Here is a 23,812-nt window from a genome sequence, read left to right as displayed (position 1 = left end):
TCGCTGCCAGTGCCCCTTGACTGGCTCTTGTGCGGGTGGCACATAAAATACACCATTTTGAGCGTGACCGTTGCCAGTACCGCCTGACTGGCCTTTGCGCCGGTGGCATGTAAAAGCACCCACTACACTCTTGGAGCCTGGTGTTGCCATCTGGTTTCACCAGTCCTCAGTCAAATCGTCCAACCCATGCTAGCATGGAAAGCGGACGTTAAACGATGATGATGTGATTTGTGTGTGTGTGTGTGTGTGTGTGTGTGTGTGTCTTTGTGTCTGTGTTTGTCCCCCACACCATTGCTTGACAACCAATGCCGGTGTGTTTATGTCCCTGTAACTTAGCAGTTTAGCAAAAGAGATCAATAGAATAAGTACTAAGCTTACGAAGAAACACCGAGTTAGAAGAAGGTTACAATACATTTGGCACATCTTTAAGTGTAGATCTACTGGTTCAGATCTGACTTTGGGTTAACCCTTTAATGTTTAAACCAGCCATGTCTGGCCCAGCTATTCTACCTGTTTTATGTTCAAACTGCCCAGACTTGGCCTCTCCTGCCTCCCTTACTTTATCATTCTAAAAATAAACAATTGAAATCTCAAAGCTATAAGCTAATGCATGATTAACTGCTTAGCATTTCAACCAGCCATATCTGGCCCAAATATTCTATGTTCTTTTATGTTTAAACTAGCTATATCTGGTCTCTCTACTCTACTGTGTTATTCTAAAAATATACAATCACGTCACTGAAATCTTGAAGCTACGAAATAATGCATGGTTAATTCAAACGTATGTGAGTAAGTAAGAATTACATTTGACAAATTAATTTGAATGCTAAAAAGATAAGAATAAAAATATTTCAATGCCAGAAGTGAATTGACAATTCTGGAACCAGAAAGATGTATTTGACCTTTTGAAACCACCTGAGATCCCAGTTGGTCCTGTGATACACAACTGCCTTATTAACACAGTCATATAAGGCAGTAAGCTGGCAAAATCTTTACCACATGGGAAAAATGCTTCATGTTTTTAGTTCAAATTCTGCTAAGGTTGACTTTTTCCTACCATCCTTTCGGGGCTGATAAAATAAGTACCAGTTGAGCACTGGGTATCAATATAATCAATACACCATCTCCTCCGACATTTCAGGCCTTGTGCCAAAATATTACATACATACATTACATACACACATTACATAATACATTACATATGTACATTACATACATTACATAATGCATACATTACATAATACACACATATATTACATAGATTCATACATTCGTACATTACGTACATACATTACACGCATTACATTACATACATTCATACATACCATTACACTCATACATGCATACACGACATACATATATGGCAGATATTACACACATACATTACACACTTTACATACATACATACACACACTACATTCATGCATTACATACATAGGCACATTGCATTCATAAATTACATAGACACGCTACATACATGCATTACATACATTCATATGACAAGCTTCTTTCAGTTTCCATCTACCAAGTCCACGTACAAAGGCCTTGGTTGACCTATTGTAGAAGACACTTGTCCATGGTGCCATGCAATGAAATTGAACCCAAGGCCACATGGTTGGGAAGCCAGCTTCTCAACCACACAGCCATGCCTGCCAACTATGCAAACAATAATTGTATCAAAGCCCCTAAATATTCATGATTTAAGTCAGAATTAATTAAAACACGGAGGCGGTGCATTTCGCGAGTAGTATGGATGGTCATGGAAGGGTTACAGATTAATCACTCGAATTGCAAGAATAGGTGTCAGGGTTAGGGAGTAGTGGATGGGAAATGTACACAAATTCAACTTCCCTTCCCATACCTGCACTAGTTTTTGTGTGTGTGTATATGTGTGTGTATATATGTGTGTGTGTGTGTGTTTGATATTTAAAAAGGAGGTCAGATCATGTTAGATATTCACACTTTCTCATGTCACATCTTCTGTTTGTGGAACTCTTTAGTTAAAAAAGAGAGAAAATTTCTGATTTGTTTTCTCTACCACTCGCACACTCACTCTCTCTCTATCTTTCTCTCTCTCTCTCTCTCACTCTCTTGTCAGAGAGGTGGAGGAATCAGAAACAAACGGATGTCATTTCTGTTTCTCTTCTCTTTCCCTACCTGAACTCTATCTCTCTCTGTCTTTCTCTCTCTCTTTCTCTCTCTCTTTCTCTCTCTCTCTCTCTCTCTTTCTCTCTCTCTCTCTCTCTCTCTCTCTCTCTCTCGCACACACGACACACATGCACACACAAATGCGCATGCACACACACACATACATGTGCACACACTTTTACCATTTGGTTGGAGAGTAAGTAAATTCAGGCATCCAGTTGACCGAGTTGCTGGGAACATCACCACCACCACCAGCACCACCTTCATCATCATCATCATCATCATCATCACTGATCAAGTTATTCAGGTTTGCTACTGAGCTGTTTGCATAATTTGGGCTTTGGCACGTTCGTCTTTTAGGAGAAGGTCCAGTGTATGTGTGTGTTTGAGTGTGGAGTGGGGTGATGGACGTAACCCTGCTCCTCAGGAGCAGAAAAAAAAATGTCACTGTTATAATAATGATGTTGTTGTGTGTATGGTTTTGGCTAAAATCAATCATTTTACATTTTCTGCCAATCACCCAAACTAACTTGTTTAGAACTAAAAAAGTTACATGTATAAGTTGGTACTTTAGATGTTGCTGCTACTGTTATTGTTTAACCCCAGGTCAACTTAAATTGAGCTGATTGAAGATGAGAAGTGTTCATATTAAATTAATGGGTTACTGGGCTTTCTTACTTGTTGTATATATCAGCAAAGCTATTGCCCTTGGTATTGGAGGGTGAGTCATCTATATACAGGGTTATTCAAAAAGAATGAACCGATTTCATTACACAATATTATGATAAGGAAAAGAAATAGAAAACTCCAGCTAAGTCACAAGTATTTACTCACAATCAACTTTTATTTCCTGCCTTACAAATGTTCAAGGTGGCCACCACCTGCAGCGATGGGCAACATCAGTGCGATAAGAGAATTCCTTCTAGATGCATATCAGCATATCATGATCCACTGAGTTGATTGCTGTTGTTATTTGGTGTTTAAAGTCATCGAAGTTAGTGGGTAGCAGTGGAACATAGACGCAATCCTTTACATATCCCCACAAGAAAAAAATCACACACGATGAGGTCTAGGGATCTTGCAGGCCAAATGTCTGGGAGGAATTCTTTTATTGTATTGATGTTGTCTGTGAAAGCGCCCCCCCCCCCAAATAAAAAAACTGAAACAAACTTAAGTACTGGAGTTGATGTGTACAACTAAAACCCTTCAAGGTGGTGCTTCAGCATGGCTGCAATCCAATGACTGAAACAAGCAGAAGATGATAGATAATAACCTCTCAGAAACAAAAGGTAAAAACGTGGCCCACACACACACGCACGCACACACACACACACACACTAATACTAGTGACACTGGTAGTAAAGTAACACGGAGGTGTTTATTTCCTTACGCTGTTCTCTTGACAGAGGATTTCCTTGATGCTATGCAAGTGTTTCATCTTCTTTACATAGACGCGATTGAAAGGCGGTGGTGTGGTTAGTTCTTCAGTGAATGTAAACAGAGTGAAGTTTGAATCTGTTGCCAATGAATAAGTCAAGCTACTTCTGTCTAACACCTTTTCACGTCTTTAATGCCACAAGCAAGCAATAGGCAAAGCGTTTAGAAAGTCACTTCATTCGCTGTTTGCAGTTGAGTTGAAGAAAATATTCTGTTATTTTGGCAAAGTGTGTAAAGAAAAAGAAAAAGAAAAAAACAACAAATGTCAGATAAAGAAACAAACAAAAATAGATTAAAAGAAAATAAAATGATTTTACGAGTGAAGTATAAGGAGACAGGCATGGTTGTGTAGTTATGAAGTTTGCTTCCTAACCACATGGATCTGGGTTTGATCTCAGCATACAGTACCTTAGAGTTTTCTACGTAGCCTTGGGTCCACCTGTGCTTTGTGAATGGGGTTCAGTGGGTGGAAAATGCGTGGACTTTCTGTGTCTCTCTATCGTGATCATCATTGTCACTGTCATTTAATGTCCGTCTTTCTATGCTTGATGGGTGAGCCTGATGGAATTTGTTGAGAGCAACTTTCTATGGCTTGGTGCTTCTCCTGTTGCCAACACTCACCTGTTTCCATGCAAGTTGATGTTTGACAGTAACCAGACATGTTTTTACGGAAGGCTGGAAATGATGGTCACCACTTGCATGATGGTAATCTTTATTCAATGTTATGGTGTGCTCTCTCTCTCTCTCTCTCTCTCTCTCTCTCTCTCTCTCTCTGCCTCACACACACACACAACGTTGACCTTGTTACACTTGACTAGAGTGGAACATTCAGGAGGTGACAGCTGGAGAAAGAGATGACCATCATCATTGTCATCATCGTCATTGTTGTTGTCACTGTCATCACCATCATCATCATCGTCATCATCATCATCACCATCGTCATCATCACCATCATCATCATTTAACGTCCTCCTCCTTCCATGCTGGCACGGGTTGGCCATTTTCGACAGGAGCTGGCCAGGCAGAAAGAAGCCTGCACCGTACTCCTGTGTTTGTTTGGCATGGTAATCTGATTGCTGAAGGGTTTAAATAATTAAATGAAATCCAGGGACTTGTACCTTAGTACAAATGATACAGGTTTATTAATACCGTACTGTGCACGCTACTAGTCTGTTCAAGTAACTAGTCAGGCAGCCACAGAAATTTAAAGCCCCTGATTGTAAATTAGTATGGAATATAAGAGGCTCCAGGCTACCAGTGTTTGGAGCGTTGGTGTTGTACCTGCATTTGTGAATATATGTAGTGCGTAATATGTGTCTTTTAACAATATATATATACTGGTGAAAGAGGTAAACATTTGCATGAAAATCAATAAACTGGTTCTTTCAAACAAAAATAGGTTGCATGGTTGCTGTTTCACCCAAGTTCTGCTGATTCTGTCTCGTAACTTCTCGACCTTATAAATGCAGCAAACCACTGATTGGTCTTTTGGAAACCTGTTACCAGCACCACCACCGGGCAAGAAATTATTTTTGAAAAATATCAAATCAAATAGTAATAATACTCTTTTTACTCTTTTACTTGTTTCAGTCTTTTGACTGTGGCCATGCTGGAGCACCGCCTTTAGTCAAGCAACTCGACCCCAGGACTTATTCTTTGGAAAAACCTAGTACTTATTCTATCGGTCTCTTTTTGCTGAACCGCTAAGTTACGGGGACGCAAACACACCAGCATCAGTTGTCAAGTGATGGTGGGGGGACAAACACAGACACACAAACATACATACATAGATATATATATATACATATATACGACGGGCTTCTTTCAGTTTCCGTCTACCAAATCCACTCAAGGCTTTGGTGGGCCCGAGGCTATAGTAGAAGACACTTGCCCAAGGTGCCATGCAGTGGGACTGAACCCGGAACCATGTGGTTGGTAAGCAAGCTACTTACCACACAGCCACTCCTATATATATTTGTAGCCTTCATTATCTCTCTCTCTATGTAGCTGTCTGTCTGCCTGCCTGCCTGTCTACCTACCTTCCTATCTACCTGCCAGTTTATCTATCCACCTACCTCCCTCTCTCCCTCCCTCCTACTGTCCTCATTGACCCTTTGCTTTCTGTTTAACACCTGACCCAAATAAAAAGTCAATAATCCATAGCCCCCACCCACCCCCACCCTGCTGCTTACACACACCTCACCTTACCCTCTCACACAAACCCCACACCTATCTACACTCCCATGAACCTTAAAACAATTATTTTTTGTTGCCTTTTTGTTTTTAAATAGTTTTTGCTTTCTTCCTTATGGTGGTGGTGATAGTGATGATGGTGGTGTGGCAGTGGGTGGTGATGGTCATGGTTATGGTGATTGTGGTGGTGGTGGTGGTGGTGGTGGTGGTTGGAAAGACATGAAATGGGAGTTAATGTTGGTTTAGTTTGGCAAATAATACAATTTCTTAAGAAACATGATAATGTTGTTATTAAAAAGCCTTAACAAAGTTAGGTTGAAGGACTTTAACCTGTGCCCTAGTTTTTCCTTTCAACTTATAAAAAAAAAATTTATGGTTTCTTCAGTGGAGGTATGAGTCCTTGAGGGTCCCTTAACCCTGGTGGTTGGGTTGGGTGAGAGGAATGTAATTGCCTAAGATTAGAGACTTTGAATGATTTCTGCTAAAGAACCCCAGAGCCAATGCAGCAGGGTGGTGGTGGTGGTGAGGTGATGGTGATGTTAACCCTTTTGATATCAACCTGTCTCAGAACTCTTCTGGTTCTATGAGACGAACTTTTTTGTTTTAAAGCGATCTAAATTAAACTCTTACATCAAAATGTCATGTTAATTTATGCTCTAAATAGTAGCTTAATAATGACAAAAGTTATTTCTTTAAATAAATAAATGTATGTATGTATATTATATATATATATATATATATATATATATATATATATATATATATATATATATATATGATACAGAATGGGACAAGAACGCAAACCATATATATATAGGTGAAGGAGTGGCTGTGTGGTAAGAAGCTTGCTTCCCAACCACATGGATCTGGGTTCAGTTCCACTGCGTAGCACCTTGGGCAAGTGTCTTCTACTATAGCCTTGGGCTGACCAAAGCCTTGTGAGTAGATTTGGTAGACAGAAACTGAAAGAAGGCCATTGTATATATATATATATATATATATGATGTACTGTTCTCTGATAGAAAGATCAACATAAAAAGTACTCCATCTGGCGAAAGATAAATATTATTTATTTAAAGGACGCAATACATGTCTTTAAGTGCTATTAATAATTTCATAAGTTGCAAAATATCTCAAACACATTCATCAGGCACAAACTACATATCATAATGAACAAAAAGCAATTGAGTAAGAGAAAAAAATGTGCAAAAGCGGAGAAGGTGGCATACAGAAAATGTGGAAGGTTAATGTATTTTTCATTCCTTTAAAGCCTTTGGTCATTTGTCACTTGAAGATCAAACTCATTCAGGACTGTTGACCTCCTGAACGAAGGAAAACATCATGTACATTCTGAACTGATCTTGGAGCACAGTTGCCGAATAATTGATGAACTTTTCGATATGACTGGTGTGACCTGGAATTTTGAGCAAGGAATTGCGAATGAAAAGAGTTGCAGCAAAATTTGTGCCCCCACAAGGGGCTAAAAATATAGAGGGGACAAACAAGGGATTAAGTCGATTACATCGACTCCAGTGCGTAACTGGTACTTAATTCATCGACCCTGAAAGGATGAAATCAAAGTCAACCTTGGCGGAATTTGAACTCAGAACGTAGCGGCAGACGAAATACTGCTAAGCATTTCGCTCACGTGCTAACGTTGCTGTCTGTCTCTCTCTCTATCTATCTGTCTGTCTGTCTCTCTCTCTCTCTATCTGTCTGTCTGTCTGTCTGTCTGTCTGTCTGTCTGTCTGTCTGTCTGTCTATCTGTCTGTCTGTCTGTCTGTCTGTCTCTATCCACACATACACAACCAAGTTAACACACCTATGCTATCAATATCTGATAACTGTAATTATTTTGGGGGTGTAATTTCATTGTTTGGAGGGGGAGGTTCTCGCAACAGTGACAATAATGATGATGATAATGGTGGTGGTGGTGGTCATGTTGATGCCGATGATGATGATGGTGGTTTCTTTATTTTATCTTTTGTTAGTTTTCCTTTCGAGCAATTTATTTATTTCTTGTTAATATCTGACACTTTTTTGCAATAAAGTTGAGGGCGTTGGGTGAGTGGGTGGATGGGTGAATGGTGAATATATGTAGTGTTGGTGGTGGGGTGTATTAGGGGTGGTAACAGCCATCTGCTACTGTCATCTTTACCACCCGCCCACCTTCCTTGCACACATTACCACTGTTATCTCTACCACCAACCATCACCTCCCCCCACTCTTATCTCAACCTCTACCATCAACCATCACCTCCCCCCACTCTTATCTCAACCTCTACCCCCCCCCCCCACACACACACTCAGGAACTACCTGCACCACCGCCTCTTGCCACTATCATCATCATCATCATCATTGTCATTAACCAGTCTGAGAACTTTGGAGCCAGTGAGGTAACAGTTGCTTGACTGGTTAGAAATAGCAGCAAAGCTATTTCAAATTGCTCAGTGTTGTCATTGAAAATGGGCATATTGAATAAATGGCCTGAATATATATCTTTTAAAAGTGTCACCAGTCATCGTACACACAGACACAATGTGCCACCAGTCATCATACACACAGACACAATGTGCCACCAGTCATCGTACACACAGACACAATGTGCCACCAGTCATCGTACACACAGACACAATGTGCCACCAGTCATCGTACACACAGACACAATGTGCCACCAGTCATCGTACACACAGACACAATGTGCCACCAGTCATCGTACACACAGACACAATGTGCCACCAGTCATCATAAACACAGACACAATGTGCCACCAGTCATCATAAACACAGACACAATGTGCCACCAGTCATCATAAACACAGACACAATGTGCCACCAGTCATCGTACACACAGACACAATGTGCCACCAGTCATCATAAACACAGACACAATGTGCCACCAGTCATCATAAACACAGACACAGTGCCACCAGTCATCATAAACACAGACACAATGTGCCACCAGTCATCGTACACACAGACACAATGTGCCACCAGTCATCGTACACACAGACACAATGTGCCACCAGTCATCATACACACAGACACAATGTGCCACCAGTCATCATACACACAGACACAATGTGCCACCAGTCATCGTACACACAGACACAATGTGCCACCAGTCATCGTACACACAGACACAATGTGCCACCAGTCATCGTACACACAGACACAATGTGCCACCAGTCATCGTACACACAGACACAATGTGCCACCAGTCATCCTAAACACAGACACACACACACACACAATGTCGTTGGGAAGAAAACTTTTTACCCTGCAGCAATGGTCATGGCTGGAGTGCCTTTAGTCATGGGTCTCCTCAGCCATGACTGACCTGGGAACTCACTGCTGTCACCACCAACCATCAAGCACTTTTATGCCATTATCAGTTCCCTCCTCACATCACCACAGCCACCACCACCACCACCAGCACTACAACCACCACAATCACAACTGCCAGCACCATGACCACCACCATCACCATTGCCACTGCCACCCCCACCAACGTTGCTGCTGCTGCCGCCGCCGCCGGCACCGCCACCAGCACTACAACCACCACCACTACCAGCACTACAACCACCACCACTACCAGCACTACAACCACCACCACTACCAGCACTACAACCACCACCACTACCAGCACTACAACCACCACCACTACCAGCACTACAACCACCACCACCACCACCACCACCACCAATCTTAGCAACAGTAACATCTGCAAATAAATCAAGAAGAACCCCCCCCCTGCTCGGGGAGGTGGGTGTTGTGGGGGAGATAAGGTTTGTTGTTGTTGTTGTTGGTGTTGTTGCTGTTATTGATAGTGGTGGTGGTGGTGGTGATTATAGTTTTGGCGGCAGTTGTGGCAGTGGTATGCCTTTTTATCAGTGAGGTAGGAACCATGTTTTGGTTAATGGATTGTCAACTCTTCCACCCTTCCACCCCCTTCTGGTGCCATTATGGTGGTACATGTGTATTGATCTCTTGTAGTCTCTCTGACCAATGAAAGTGCTGGCAGGTAGGTAGGTAGGTAGGTAGGTAGGCTGGTTGGTAGGCTGGTTGGTTGGTTGGTCCATTTCTTTTTTTTTTTTTACTTTCTTTTATACACACTGACGTTTGGGGACTATTATCTGTTTATATTTCTTTTTAACCATCTGTCTGCTTTGAATACACACATACATATATTGACACACATATGTGTGTTATATATATATATATATATGTTTACAAATAAACATATTTATATCTATATACACACGTGTGTGTGTGTGTGTGTACATATATATATATATATATAGAGAGAGAGAGATAGATAGATATAGATATACGTGTATGGGTGTATGTATATATATGTATGTATATATATATATATGTTTACAAATAAACATGTTTACATCTATATATACATGTGTGTGTATGTAGATATATACGTGTATGAGTGTATGTATATGTGTGTATATGTATATATGTTTACAAATAAACATATTTGCATCTATATACCTGTTTGTTTGTGTGTGTGTGTGTATGTATGTGTATATGTGTGTGTGTATGTATATGTATATATATATATGTGTGTATGAGTGTAAGTATATATGTGTGTATATATGTTTGTATGAGTGTATGTATGTGTGTGTATATATTTGTGTGTGTGTTTATGTATGTATTTGTGTGTGTGTTTATGTATGTATTTGTGTGTGCATATATGTGTGTGTGTACGTGTTTACAGCAAATGAGGGTAAGTGTTATGTAACTGTAGCTGTACACTACACCAGGTGGACTTGTCTCTTCTCATTGTTTGTAATTAATTTTTACTAATCGAGCGTCTAAATGCTTGTTTCTGCGCATAAACAAACACACGTTTGTGCATATGGACTTTCATGTATTCATATACAAATAACCACATGCCTGCACACATACACAGGTATATATATATATATATATATATATATATATATATATATATATATATATATATATATGAAATTCATTGAAGCACATTTGTTGTAAGCTGGATGCTCTCCCTGTTGCCAACCCATATCTGTTTCCAAGTAAGGTAGCATTTACCCCATTCTTTCAAACCTGACTTGTAAAGAAGGCCAGGCATGTTATCTAATAATGGTGATTGACTGCTATTTTTAGCAGATCTTTGTTAGAAACATTATCTAGAATTATCATTGCTAAATTTTGCTGAATATATCAGACAAGACAATTATATTATGTATTTATTTGGGTTTCTTTCTGTGTAGAATACATAACACACTAGTGTTCTCTTGAGAAGTTTCACCAATTTACAGTACATAGCCCAATAAATTGCACCAGACCACAGTACTGGAGCATTTTCTTTCTCTCTTTCACTCATTTTCTCTCCATTTACTCCTGAAGTACGACCTAATACTTTGCCTGTTAATTAACAAGAGTTTAATAGCCAATTATTTTCTCAAGTGACTTTGCTGCCGTCCAAATTATTTCAGGTTTTCAGAACTGATGCCAAATTTGGGAAATATTTTTCTGTAAGGCACAGAAAGTCAGAGTATAATTTATTATTTTTTTATTTTTACTTGCTTCTCTTTTCAAAACCATTGATGTTTGTTTGGTCCTTAAGCAAACGTTATTAAGAAACCCAAATGACCAAAGGAATTCCATCTATGATGACCTCCCATTTTGTATCAGTCGTTATGGATCTAGAATTACACTGTTAACCCTTCAGCATCTGGATTATTTGGTCAACTACTATACTCTTTTACTCTTTTACTCGTTTCAGTCATTTGACTGTGGCCATGCTGGAGCACCGCCTTTAGTCGAGCAAATCGACCCCAGGACTTATTCTTTGTAAGCCTCGTACTTATTCTATCGGTCTCTTTTGCCGAACCGCTAAGTTATGGGGACGTAAACACACCAGCATCAGTTGTCAAGAGATGGTGGAGGGACAAACACAGACACACATACATATATGTATATATATATATATATATATATATATATATATACATATATGCGATGGGCTTCTTTCAGTTTCCGTCTACCAAATCCACTCACAAGGCTTTGGTCGGCCTGAGGCTATAGTAGAAAACACTTACCCAAGGTGCCACGCAGTGGGACTGGATCCAGAACCATGCAGTTGGTAAGCAAGCTACTTACCACACAGCCACTCCTGCACTGTGTTCACATTCTTTTGTATTGGTCATTCATTATGTTTTTGCATTGAGATTTCGATGGTGTGCTTGTTTATTTTTGGTATGACATTGTAGGGAAAGTGTGAGTGGCTGAATATGGCCAGTTTAAACACTAGAGGGTCAAATGGGCTGTGGTTATTCGGCTGTTATTTCTTCCAAGATGAGTTATCCGATACAGACTCTCATAATTTCTGGATACTGTGTAATGTAGATGTGTGAGTCATTTTCTTGGTGTCAGTTATATTTCGGCCAAGACAGATTAAAATACTTTCCCATCATAATAATAATATAATAATGAACTTATTGTGTACAGTGCTCAGGTGCACTCGTCGGAGAAAGTAGCCAAAAATGCATGAACAGGATGTAGAAGAATGCATGGGAAGTGAACAGTCCCATCTTGTATTCAACTTTCACAAGTTTATTTACACAATATTGAAAGGTTTTATTTTTTCATAAGATTTTCCTGATTTATTATAAGAAAGCTGTTATCATGGTGTATAGAGAACAAACAACAATGAATAATAATAATAATAATAATAATGATAATAATAATAACAATGATGATGCTAATACTTGTTTGTTTCTTACGTAGGCGTTGGGTTAGACAGTTAGGGGAGGGGAAAATAGTCTGTTATACCAACGTCAGTATTTGATTGGTTCTTTATTTCAATAACCCCAGGTGGATGAAAGGTAAAGTTGACTTTAGCAGGATTTAAACTCAGAACATGGAGTAATGAAACTCGATACTGTAAGGCATTTTGCCCAGCCCAGCACTCTACCAATTCCGCCAACCCCACCACCACCACCACCACCACCACCACCACCACCACCACCACCACCACCACCACCACCACCACCACCACCACCACTACATGCCGGTAGTAGTAACAGAATTGTAAAGCCACATATTTTAGATTTGGGGGCCTATTTTTCTTTCAGACGAAACACTTTCCAATATTTCTGGTAAACTGTTGGCAAACCCGTCAAAATCCTTATGCAAATTGTCACAAGAAACGGAAATCAGCCTAGGCAGTACTCACATGGCAGTTAAAAAGAAATTAAATTTTATGTATTGAAAATGAAGGACTACACTTTCAACAGCTCATATAAAGTTTTTTTAAGTCTTGTAAAATCTAATATATTCCTTTGTAGTCTTATACCATCTTATAAATATTTATTTTGCAATAAAATACTTCCTGCGGAGAGACTTTTTGAACACTCTGTACAAGAATGACGTTCTGAACTTAAAACTGCAAACCATTTCAACACACGCATGCACACACACACACACAGGACTTCCACACAGTTTCTATCTACCAAATCTACTCACAAAGCATTGATCAGCCTGGGGCTATAGTAGCAGACATTGGTGGTCAAGGTGCTGTGCAATGGGACTGACCCTGACACAGCACAGTACCTTGGGCAAGTGTCTTCTACTGCAGCTCTGGTCTAACTAATGCCTTGTGCATGTATTTCAACCATACGCTTCAGTTAAGTTGAAATCAAGGCCTTCTCATAAACAAATTACTTGTTTGGGCCAACAGATGTCTTTGCCATAATCACATTGGAGGTAGAGGCAGGCAGTGAATACTATGTCTAAGTGGTGGAGGAGTAAACGAATGCTATCATATGAAAGAACGCTCCAATAAATAAACAGGTATACACGTATGTGTGTGTGTGTGTGAGTATATATATATATATATATATATATATATATATATATATATATATATATATATGTATGTATGTATATTGTGTAGCTGAAGGAAGGCTAGATAAGATTTTTATATTGTTTAAAACTTAGTATCCTGTTAAGTAGCATACATGCATACACATGTTATCTCTCTTTATTTGTCTCACACTCATGTGTACTCTAACATATATATATATCTATATATATATATATATATATATATATGCACATCTGCAGAATATGACTCTGCTTCCATATACATACACACACGTGTGTCTGTGTGTGTGTGTGTGTGTGTGAGAGAGAGAGAGAAATAGTATTATATGTGGGCAAGTAAGTTTGTGGGATGTGTGAGGCAAGTGGCAGATGGAGATTGGGAGATGCAGTGATTAATGAATAATGAGTGGAGGCAAAAGAAAAGCATGAAAGCCACAATAACCTCATTTCTTCTGAAACCAATAAAAGATTGGGTTTATTGATCATACTTACATGTGACAAATATTGGAATATTTATGAAGGACATCCAGCTGTAGAAACCATACCGAAACAGACAGTAGGGTTTCGTGCAATCTTCTCACTTGCTGCTCCTGTCAAACCATCCTACCCATGTCAGCATGGAAAATGGATGTTAACCCTTTAGCATTCAGATTATCCTATCAAATGTAATGCTGATGGGGTAAGTTACGTGTAACTTGAACAAGGAATCCTGGCATCATGACCCACTCACAGACATTACTCAGTGGCGTCTCCTTATTTCAACAATTCCTGCCAATATCATTTATCTTTTACTTGTTTTTATGTCATTGGACTGTGGTCATGCTAGAGCAATGGCTTCAATGTTTTTAGTTGGAGTTATGAACTCTTTTTCAACAGTTCATAACTCCAACTAAAAACATTTGTCTCCCCTTACACACACTTCCTGTTTTGACACCACACTTCCTGCTTAACACAAACTTTTAACCCTTTTTTTAAACTTAACACAACTCTCAATTCTCATACATCCTTATTTTTCCAACCATTATATACATGAATTACCATTGAACTTCAAAAGCTCAAAGACAATATAATGTATTGGTATATTTATTTTTTTATATATTATTTTTTTTATATATTATTTTCTTCATTTTGTACTTCTTTGTAAAAAAACATTTTCATTCTCCTTCTTCTTGAAAATTTGCTTCGCCGCATGTTGACCAAAGTCTTGTGAGTGGATTTGCTAGATAGAAACTGAAAGAAGCCCTTCACACATGCACACACACATACACACACACGTGTATGTATATATCTATGCGTGTGTGTGTCTGTCTGTCTTTGTTCCCTCCATCATCATTTGACGACCAGTGTTGGTGTGTTTACATCCCTGTAACTTAGCAGTTCGGCTAAAACGACTGATAGAGTATGTACTAGGCTTAAGAAATAAGTCCCGGGGTTGATTTGTTCGACTAAAACCCTTCAAGGTAATGCCCCAGCATGGTCGCAGTCAAATAAGTGAAACAAGTAAAAGAATAAAAGAATAAAAGAATATATATATATATATATGTATTCTGTTATTCTTTTACTTGTTTCAGTCATTTGACTGTGCCCATGCCGGAGCACCGCCTTTAGTCGAACGAATTGACTCCAATGACAAGCTCTTTTCAGTTTCCATCTACCAAATCCACTCACAAGGCTTTTGTAAGCCTGGGGCTATAGTAGTGACTCTTGCTATGCAGTAGGACTGAACCCAGAATGATGTGGTTGGGAAGGAAATTTGTTACCACACAGCCATGCCTGCATCAATTTCACTTCTTTTTCTTATAATTTACGGTTGACTTGTGTCAGTTGTTGAGGGAACTTGCTCTAACTGGAGAAATTTACGAAAAGGGAAGACATGTTTTAAATGCAATGAAAGAGGTTGAACTGTTGATAAAAAAAATAATAATACTTACAATAATAATAATAATAATAATAATAATAATAACAATAATAATACCCTAAGAATGTGTTTTAGATTTACGCAGGTGTTGTCACAATAATGGCTAATTGTAAATAAACAATTGTTGCATGGCTGGGGAAGTGTATAGGAAAGAAAAGAAAAAAAAAAGCTGGAAAATATCAGAAAGGAATATAAAGGGAAAAAAAATAAAAGTTTTTTTTTCTTTTGTTGTTGACAAATAATAATAAAAAAAAAATTGAAATTTCAGAACACCACCACCACCACCACCACAACAACAACTGCTGCTACTACTACTACTACCACCACCACCACCACACTACTATCACTATTCCTTTCCTCCCCCTTCCTCATACCTCCTTCCACTGCCGCTCCACCTACTACTACCATCAAAGCACTATCACTAATACTACTACTTTTACTACCACCACCACATCTACCGCTACCACCAGCACCACCTGCGGCTGATCTTATTTAGACCCAGATCAACTCTTGATCAAGCAGGCCTACGATCAAAGGTTTTTCCAGCTATAATCCTTTCTACTCTAGGCACAAGGCCTGAAATTTTGGGGGGAGGGGAGGGCTGTCGAGTAGATCTACCCCAGTATGCAACTGGTACTTAGTTTATAAACCCTGAAGGGATGAAAGGCAAAGTCAACATTAGCAGAATTTGAACTCAGAACACAAAAATTGAAAGAAATGCTGTGAAGGATTTTGTCTGGTCTGTCCTAACCATTCTGCCAGCTCACAGCATGTAAATATTGACCTGCGAAACCCTTTTCTGCAAAGAATTTCAATGTGTGTTGTGAGTAAAAGCTGATGATCTCTAATTATATTACTAATTATCTCTTGCTGGAATTGTTAACTTTGAATCCCTCTCGTATACAACCATGCGCTGGTCTTGATTCTGTTATCCACTCAGTGGATCTGTGCCAAATGTGATGGGTTGTATTACTGGTACATATTTTAACTATAGGCTTAGCTATTATCACTCGTATATTTATTTATAAAAGTAAACATTTCCAGTGAAAGAAAATTCAGGCGCAGGAGTGGTTGTGTGGTAAGTAGCTTGCTAACCAACCACATGGTTCCGGGTTCAGTCCTACTGCGTGGCACCTTGGGCGAGTGTCTTCTACTATAACCTCAGGCCGACCAAAACCTTGTGAGTGGATTTGGCAGATGGAAACTGAAAGAAGCCCATCGTATATATATATATATATATATATATATATATATATATACGTGTGTGTGTGTGTTTGTGTGTCCGTGTTTGTCCCCCCACTATCGCTTGACAACCGGTGCTGGTGTGTTTACATCCACATAACTTAGCGGTTCGACAGAATGAATACTAGGTTTACAAAGAGTAAGTCCTAGGATCGATTTGCGTGACTAAAGGCGGTGCTCCAGCATGGCCACAGTCAAATGACTGAAACAAGTAAAAAGACTAAAGGAAAATGAACATTGTTACAATCTGATCCCCCCAGAGCTCTGAATTTCAACAGCCGAAGCATCCATCTGGCCTTATGTCCATGTCCAATACAACCATTATTGATGTTACTGTATCACAACAACAAATAATGGGGCCTCTATACCAGTCATGATCAGTCTATGGCCTGTGGGCCACATGTGGGCCACGTGGAGTTTTTGAGTGGCATGCCTGACGAAAAATTACCTTGAATTCCTTTAACAGTGTGTGTGTGTGGGGGGGGGGGCATCTTAGCAGTTGTTGTTTTAGCTCAATCATAGCTAAAACAACAACACCCTTTAGCTACTGTAGTCTTAGATACACTATGCCTGAATAAGTCTGGATGCTCACAACGGGAACCTCTTTGATCAAAGGTGGTTTTGATTAGGTCTGTCCTAGGGCTAAACAATTACGTCAATTCATCAATGATGATAACAACAACCACCGGCACCAGCAGCACCAACAGCAATAGCAGCAGCAGTAGCAGCAGCAGCACCACCACCACCACCACCTCCTTGTAGTTCTATTCACATCTGTATCTAACTGATGTTGTTCACTGCACGAGTTGCACCCGGATCAACTTACTGGTTGTCATCAGGAGATGAGGTGGGTGGGTGGGGGTGGTGCGTGCTTCAAAAAAAAAAAAAAAAAGAACCGCACCGACTGAAGATAGTTAATGTTATTGTTAAGTAACATTTAATTATAGCTTTCATTAGGGTAATAGAGTGAAGCATGTATGCCTGTCTTTATAGATGCAGATACATACGTATATATATATATATATATATATATATGGGGAGGAGGGTGTGCATGTGTATATGTGAGTGAGTGTATACACGCACATGTATGTATGTATATGCATGTATGTATGTATATATATATATATATATATATATATATAATATATATATATATGTGTGTGTGTGTGTGTGTGTGTGTATAATATATATGTATATATGCATATGTATAATATATATATATATATATATATATATATATATACACACGCACATGCATATGTATGTATATATATATATATATATATATATATATATATATATGCGAGCATGAAAGACAGCTGTTAGATGAAAATGACAGTCATGAAATATATATATGGTGTGCATGTGTGAGTGTAGTATATATATTTTCATGCATACATGATGCATACATTTGTTCACACACACACACACACACATATATATATATATATATACATACATACTTACATGTACTGCATACAATCACTTGATTTCATATTGACGTATTTTTAGGTGCATAGATATAAAGTGTGCATGTGCATATGAAAATACTTTGTTAATGTGTGTGTGTGTGTGTGTGTGTGTGTGTGTGTGTGTGATAAGGCTGGCTGTTTGAATTATAGATGCAATCCATCCGCTAGGATTCCATGCACTTTCCGTCTACCCAGTTGCACTCACAAGGCTTGGGATAGCGCAAGACACTTGCTAAAGGAACCACTCTGTGTGATTGAACCTGGAACCTTGTGGTTGGGAAACGATTCTGTAACCATTCAGCCAAGCTGCATTCACACTCTTACATAACTATACAGGTACACAGTGTGTGTGCGTATGGCTATGGTATACTACGATTTACACTCCCATGCTATATACTATGGTATATTATACTCCTATGATATACTACATGCTATATACTACTATGATATACATCTACACACACACACGTATACACATAATTATGTGTGTACAGGTACAGAGTTTTAGTATGTGTGGTGTATGTGCGTAGCTGTCTAGCGTGATACATACACACACACACACATACACACACACGTGCGTATATGGTGGCTGTCTACTCGTTATGCAGAGTCTGACCATCTCCTGTACCTACACTTTAGATCCATCATGGTGTCTGATGTAGCTTTTAAACCAGACAATGTATTAGAAAAGACACCCACGTAGATTGCACATCCAATTTGGACCACCAAGAGCTGCAGTCAAGTTCTGATCTTTGCGGATCTTAAGATGTCTTTTGAGGCCTCCATTAGATTTGCAGACCTTATGATATACACGGCAGTGAAAGGTGTGCACAGATATATATATAGGCAGAATAGTTATTGAAGGTTTGTTTTTCATGAGTCCACAAATACAGTGTTTGTGTGTGTGGGTAGCTATCTAGTATGATATATAAAGACTCGCACATCTGTATGCAAGCGAACAGTGTTTGTGTGTGCACATGTAATTTTCTAATATGATACACTAACACACACACACACACACACACACACACACACATTCACATGTAGTTACATGTATACAGTATTTTTCTCTGTGTGCGTGTGACGTTATCTAATATGCTACACTAGCTCATACACACATGCATACATACATGTATATAATACATATTGTTAGTGTGCATGTGTATAGCTCTCTAACATGATACAGAATGTAAACATATCAACCGTATCTATGTGTTGTATTATCATTATCATTTAATATCCATATTCCATTCTGGCATGGGTTGGATGGGTTTGGTAGGATCTGATGAGCTCCAGGATGGCATCATGCACCTGTGTCAACTTCAGAATGGTTTCTTTTTACAGCTTTATTTCCCTCAAGTTAAACTGTTCTGAAAATGAATTAGTTCACACACACACACACACACACACACATATGTATATATATATATATATATATATATTTATCACCATCATCGTTGTCGTTTAACGTCCGCTTTCCATTCTGACATGGGTTTGGACGGTTTGACTGAGGACTGGCGAGCCAGTAGGCTGCACCAGGCTCCAATCTGATCTGGCAAAGTTTCTACACCTGGATGCCCTTCCCAATGCCAACCACTTCGAGAGTGTAATGGGTGTTTTTACGTGCCACTGACACAAGGGCCAGTCAGGCGGTACTGGCAACAACCACGCTCGAATGTTGTTTTCCGTGTGCCACCGACACATGTGCCAGTGAGGTGATGCTGGCAATGATCACACTTGAATGATGCTTTTTATGTGCCACCGGCATGGGAGCCATGTGGCAGGTTTGATAATTCTTAAGAGACCTCTCTTAACATGAAATTGATGGCAGCCTTTACCCATAAATAAAGAATTTTTATCCACCAATGCGGTTGAGATATATATATATATATATATATATATATATATATATATATATATATATATATATAGCAATAAGAAAATGGAGGAGAATATGCGATATCCATCGACTTGCAGACAGTGTATTCCATTGAATTAATTTATTTATTTTGTAACTAAAATGACAAAAACCACAATATACAGATGCTTATGACATACCATGCCATATTAACAATTAAGGTTACAAATATAAAGTACAATTAGCAATTGGAATATATATATATATTAATGTATTGATAAACTTCAAATATGTGTTTGTGTGTGCATCTACATAAATAATATCTATATGAATGTTCAATGACTAACTTCATGATTCTTTTACCTTACAGAAAAGTGAGCGGCGTCAACAACATGCTGTGAAAGAAACAGAATTCCTCCGTTTGAAACGATCTCGCCTCGGTGTTGATGACTTTGAATCCTTGAAAGTGATTGGACGAGGAGCATTTGGGGAGGTAGGTACCAGCTGCTGAAGTTTTTATGTCTCATTTGACATCAGTTTATGTGAGATAAACATTGGTTTATGTATATTTGATGAGATGGGGATCAGCTGATAGCCGATAGCCATTCGGTTACTGTAGACATCATTTGCTGATAGCGATTTGATAACGTTTGTTATCTCAGATTAATTAGTTGAAGTAAAATTTCAGAGTCTACTTTAAAACACAATGAAACTATTTGAACCATTATCAACACGGACTCTTTTGAAATTGTCATTGATGACAGTAAGCTTTGACTCTTGACTGTGATTACGTATGGTTTAACGTGCGCTTTCCATGCTGGCATGGGTTTGGACGGTTTGACTGAGGACTGGCGAGCCAGAAGGCTGCACCTGGCTCCAGTCTGATCTGGCAATGTTTCTACAGTTGGATGCCCTTCCCAATGCTAACCACTCCGAGAGTGTAATGGGTGCTTTTACGTGCCACCGGCAACGGCCACTGGCAACGACCACGTTCGAATGTTGTTTTCCATGTGCCAGTGAGGTGATGCTGGCAATGATCACACTCGTGGGCGTATGGCATAGTGGGCATGTGGCGTCCAATGTAAATAATCTACTTGTTTTGTGTTCATACTGGCCAGATCTGGCCCCTCACACCTACCCTACAATGTCATTCTAAAAATAGACATTTGCATCATCGCAGTCTTGAAGTTACATGATTAATGCATGATTAATTCAAAAGAATGGTTTCTGACAGAGTAATTCCGAACGCTAAAGGGCTAGGGAGGGACCCCCCCCCCCCTTCACAAAGAGAAAAAACAATAAGTAATAAAAAAAAAGAACCTCAACAACAACAACAACAACAACAGAAGATGAAGCAAGCAAGGTGACATTGGGGTTTCCTAGTGACTGGAGTCGGGTGGGGGTGGGGGGGGGTTGATATGAAGAGAGTATGGAGTGGGTAAAAGGAAGAGGAGGAGAAGAAAGTGAGGAAAGTAAAGTAAGATATACTAGAAGGGGAAGAAAAGAAAGATGAGAGAGAGAGAGAGAGATTGCTGTTGCAGCTGTTATTTTTGTATTTGAATCAATATATATTTCAAGATACTTACCTGGCTTTTTTTTTTTTTGGTTTTACTATTTATTTTTATCATGATTTCCTTTTTCTTTTCTTTCACTTCTTTTTCTTTTTCTTCTTCTTCTTCTTCTTCTTCTTCTTCTTCTTCTTTGTGTGTCACTTTATATTTATATATATATATATATATATATATATATATATATATATATATATATATATGTATGTATATATATATATATATATGTGTGTGTGTGTGTGTGTGTGTGTGTGCGTGTGTATGTGTCACATTATTGTCTATATGTGTGTGTCAGTGTGTCACTTTACTCTGTGTGTCTCACCTTACTCTGTGTGTGCGTGTGTGTGATGCTATCTTTGAGTTGCCATTTCTTAGGAAACCCTGTTTGTTCTTCTTCTAGGTTCGGCTCGTTCAAAAAAAGGACACTGGCCATGTATATGCTATGAAGATTCTACGAAAGATTGACATGCTTGAGAAAGAGCAGGTGAGTCGAGTCATTCATTCATTCATTCATTTATTCATTCAGTGACCAGGGCTCCATGTCACTCCAGATGGAGGAATTGTTCAAAAGCTTTGTAGTGTGGTCTGTCTTCTTGGCTTGGGATAAAAATTGGCCCTTTCTCATCTTGGATGAGGAATACCGAATGTCTTCATGCACTGCCTGCCTGATAAGAAACTCAGACACTCCCGTGTCCATGGTGATGGACCTGATGGACTTGGAGGGATATTTGTCAATCATGAACAGGATCTCACCAACAAATTCAGGAGTACTTTTCTTATCAGAACAATCAGAGTGAGCTGCCATACCTTCGTAATCACCATTAGATTCATCCAACTCTTTTCGAATCCTCAGCACTGTCCTCACACTGACATCCAAACACTCTGAAATGTTTGTATTGGAGCTTCTGGCATGAATGCCAAGCTGTACAGCATGTTGTTCCCAAATTTCTGGTAGAGTGAATTGCTTCATGATGTTGTTTTTCTTACAGATGGTGCCCAAGTGACCCTACTATACTGTGTAGTCAACAAAATCAATAACAAACAATGCGTGTGCGCGAAATTAAAAATATAAAGTGGCAACAATTTACCCATCGCACCTTGTACACACACACACACACACACACACACACACACACACACACATACACACACGTATCTATATAGTGTGTGTGTGTGTATGTATATTTATATATGTTTAGGAAGTTAATTGTTAAGGTCAGTCAGAGAGTGACCATTGATTTTGCACCTGTAAAGCGCTTAGCCGTATAGGCGACTCATCAGACTCTAATGGCTGGAGGTGAGAAACGAATGGTCACTCTCTGACCTGCCATAACAATTAACTTCCTAAATAAAATATATTACTGCTCTCATGTTTTAGAGTATACCTCTTTTTCGGATATATGAATGATGATGATGATGATGTGTGTGTATATAAATATATAGAATGATGTATACCCATTCGTCCAAACCGAGTGTGCTTAAGGTAAAACAGCATCAGGGAACATTGTATATATTAAATTACACGGGGTCTCAGACAAACGAGGATGTTTGAAATTTAATTACGAAAAGCAAGGGAGGTAACTCCACCAATATCTGTCATTTCTTTTTTTCTATTTTTTGAAAAACAAATTTATATTTGCTGTGTGCCCAAGATAGTTGTTCACCTTCAAATGTCATGAATGAGATCATAATTTCATAAACATATCTCCATCCTCGTACCCAACACCGCCACAAATTTCATATCTGCATATTTAGCACTGCTCAGACTTGCAGCATTTCATAAATGTTAGTGTCTATGGTAGGCTGTGTCTGGTGGTGGCGTTTTGACTATTATTGTTTCGTCCCATTTCAATCCTGATTCAACAGATCTTTCATTAAAGACATTCAAGCTCTCATCGTTTGTCTTTGACTTTTCTATCCATTTTGGTTTTGGTTTTGGTTTTTTAAATTGTACATCTTGGATTCTACTTATCTAATGTATATCTTTTATTGTTAATAATGTTGTTATTCAGGCTTAGATCAGTTCTGATTGAACGAACATATTATTTAAGTCATTTCAGCCACGACAACTCTGTCTTTTTTCTTCTATATACACATCATCATCATCA

The 23,812-nt window shown here is 38.9% G+C and overlaps 1 protein-coding gene across 3 annotated transcripts in view; it reads left to right on the top strand.

Moving 5' to 3' along the window:
* Window positions 1–23,812, top strand: part of LOC106875058 (serine/threonine-protein kinase tricornered) — a 147,011-nt gene that overhangs the window by 109,100 nt on the left and 14,099 nt on the right. For all 3 annotated transcript variants that reach the window (XM_089363490.1, XM_089363489.1, XM_089363491.1), the window contains exons 4-5: window positions 20,507–20,629; window positions 22,105–22,188. In XM_089363490.1, the coding sequence (XP_089219616.1) occupies window positions 20,507–20,629; window positions 22,105–22,188 (207 nt within the window). The remainder of the gene's footprint in view (window positions 1–20,506; window positions 20,630–22,104; window positions 22,189–23,812) is intronic.

The sequence above is a fragment of the Octopus bimaculoides genome, chromosome 15 (assembly GCF_046866305.1).
Source record: "Octopus bimaculoides isolate indiv1 chromosome 15, ASM4686630v1, whole genome shotgun sequence".
In the NCBI taxonomy this organism is placed as follows: domain Eukaryota; kingdom Metazoa; phylum Mollusca; class Cephalopoda; order Octopoda; family Octopodidae; genus Octopus; species Octopus bimaculoides.
The sequence above is the reverse complement of the archived record's forward strand: the minus strand, read 5'-3'. Positions and strand labels throughout refer to the sequence as shown.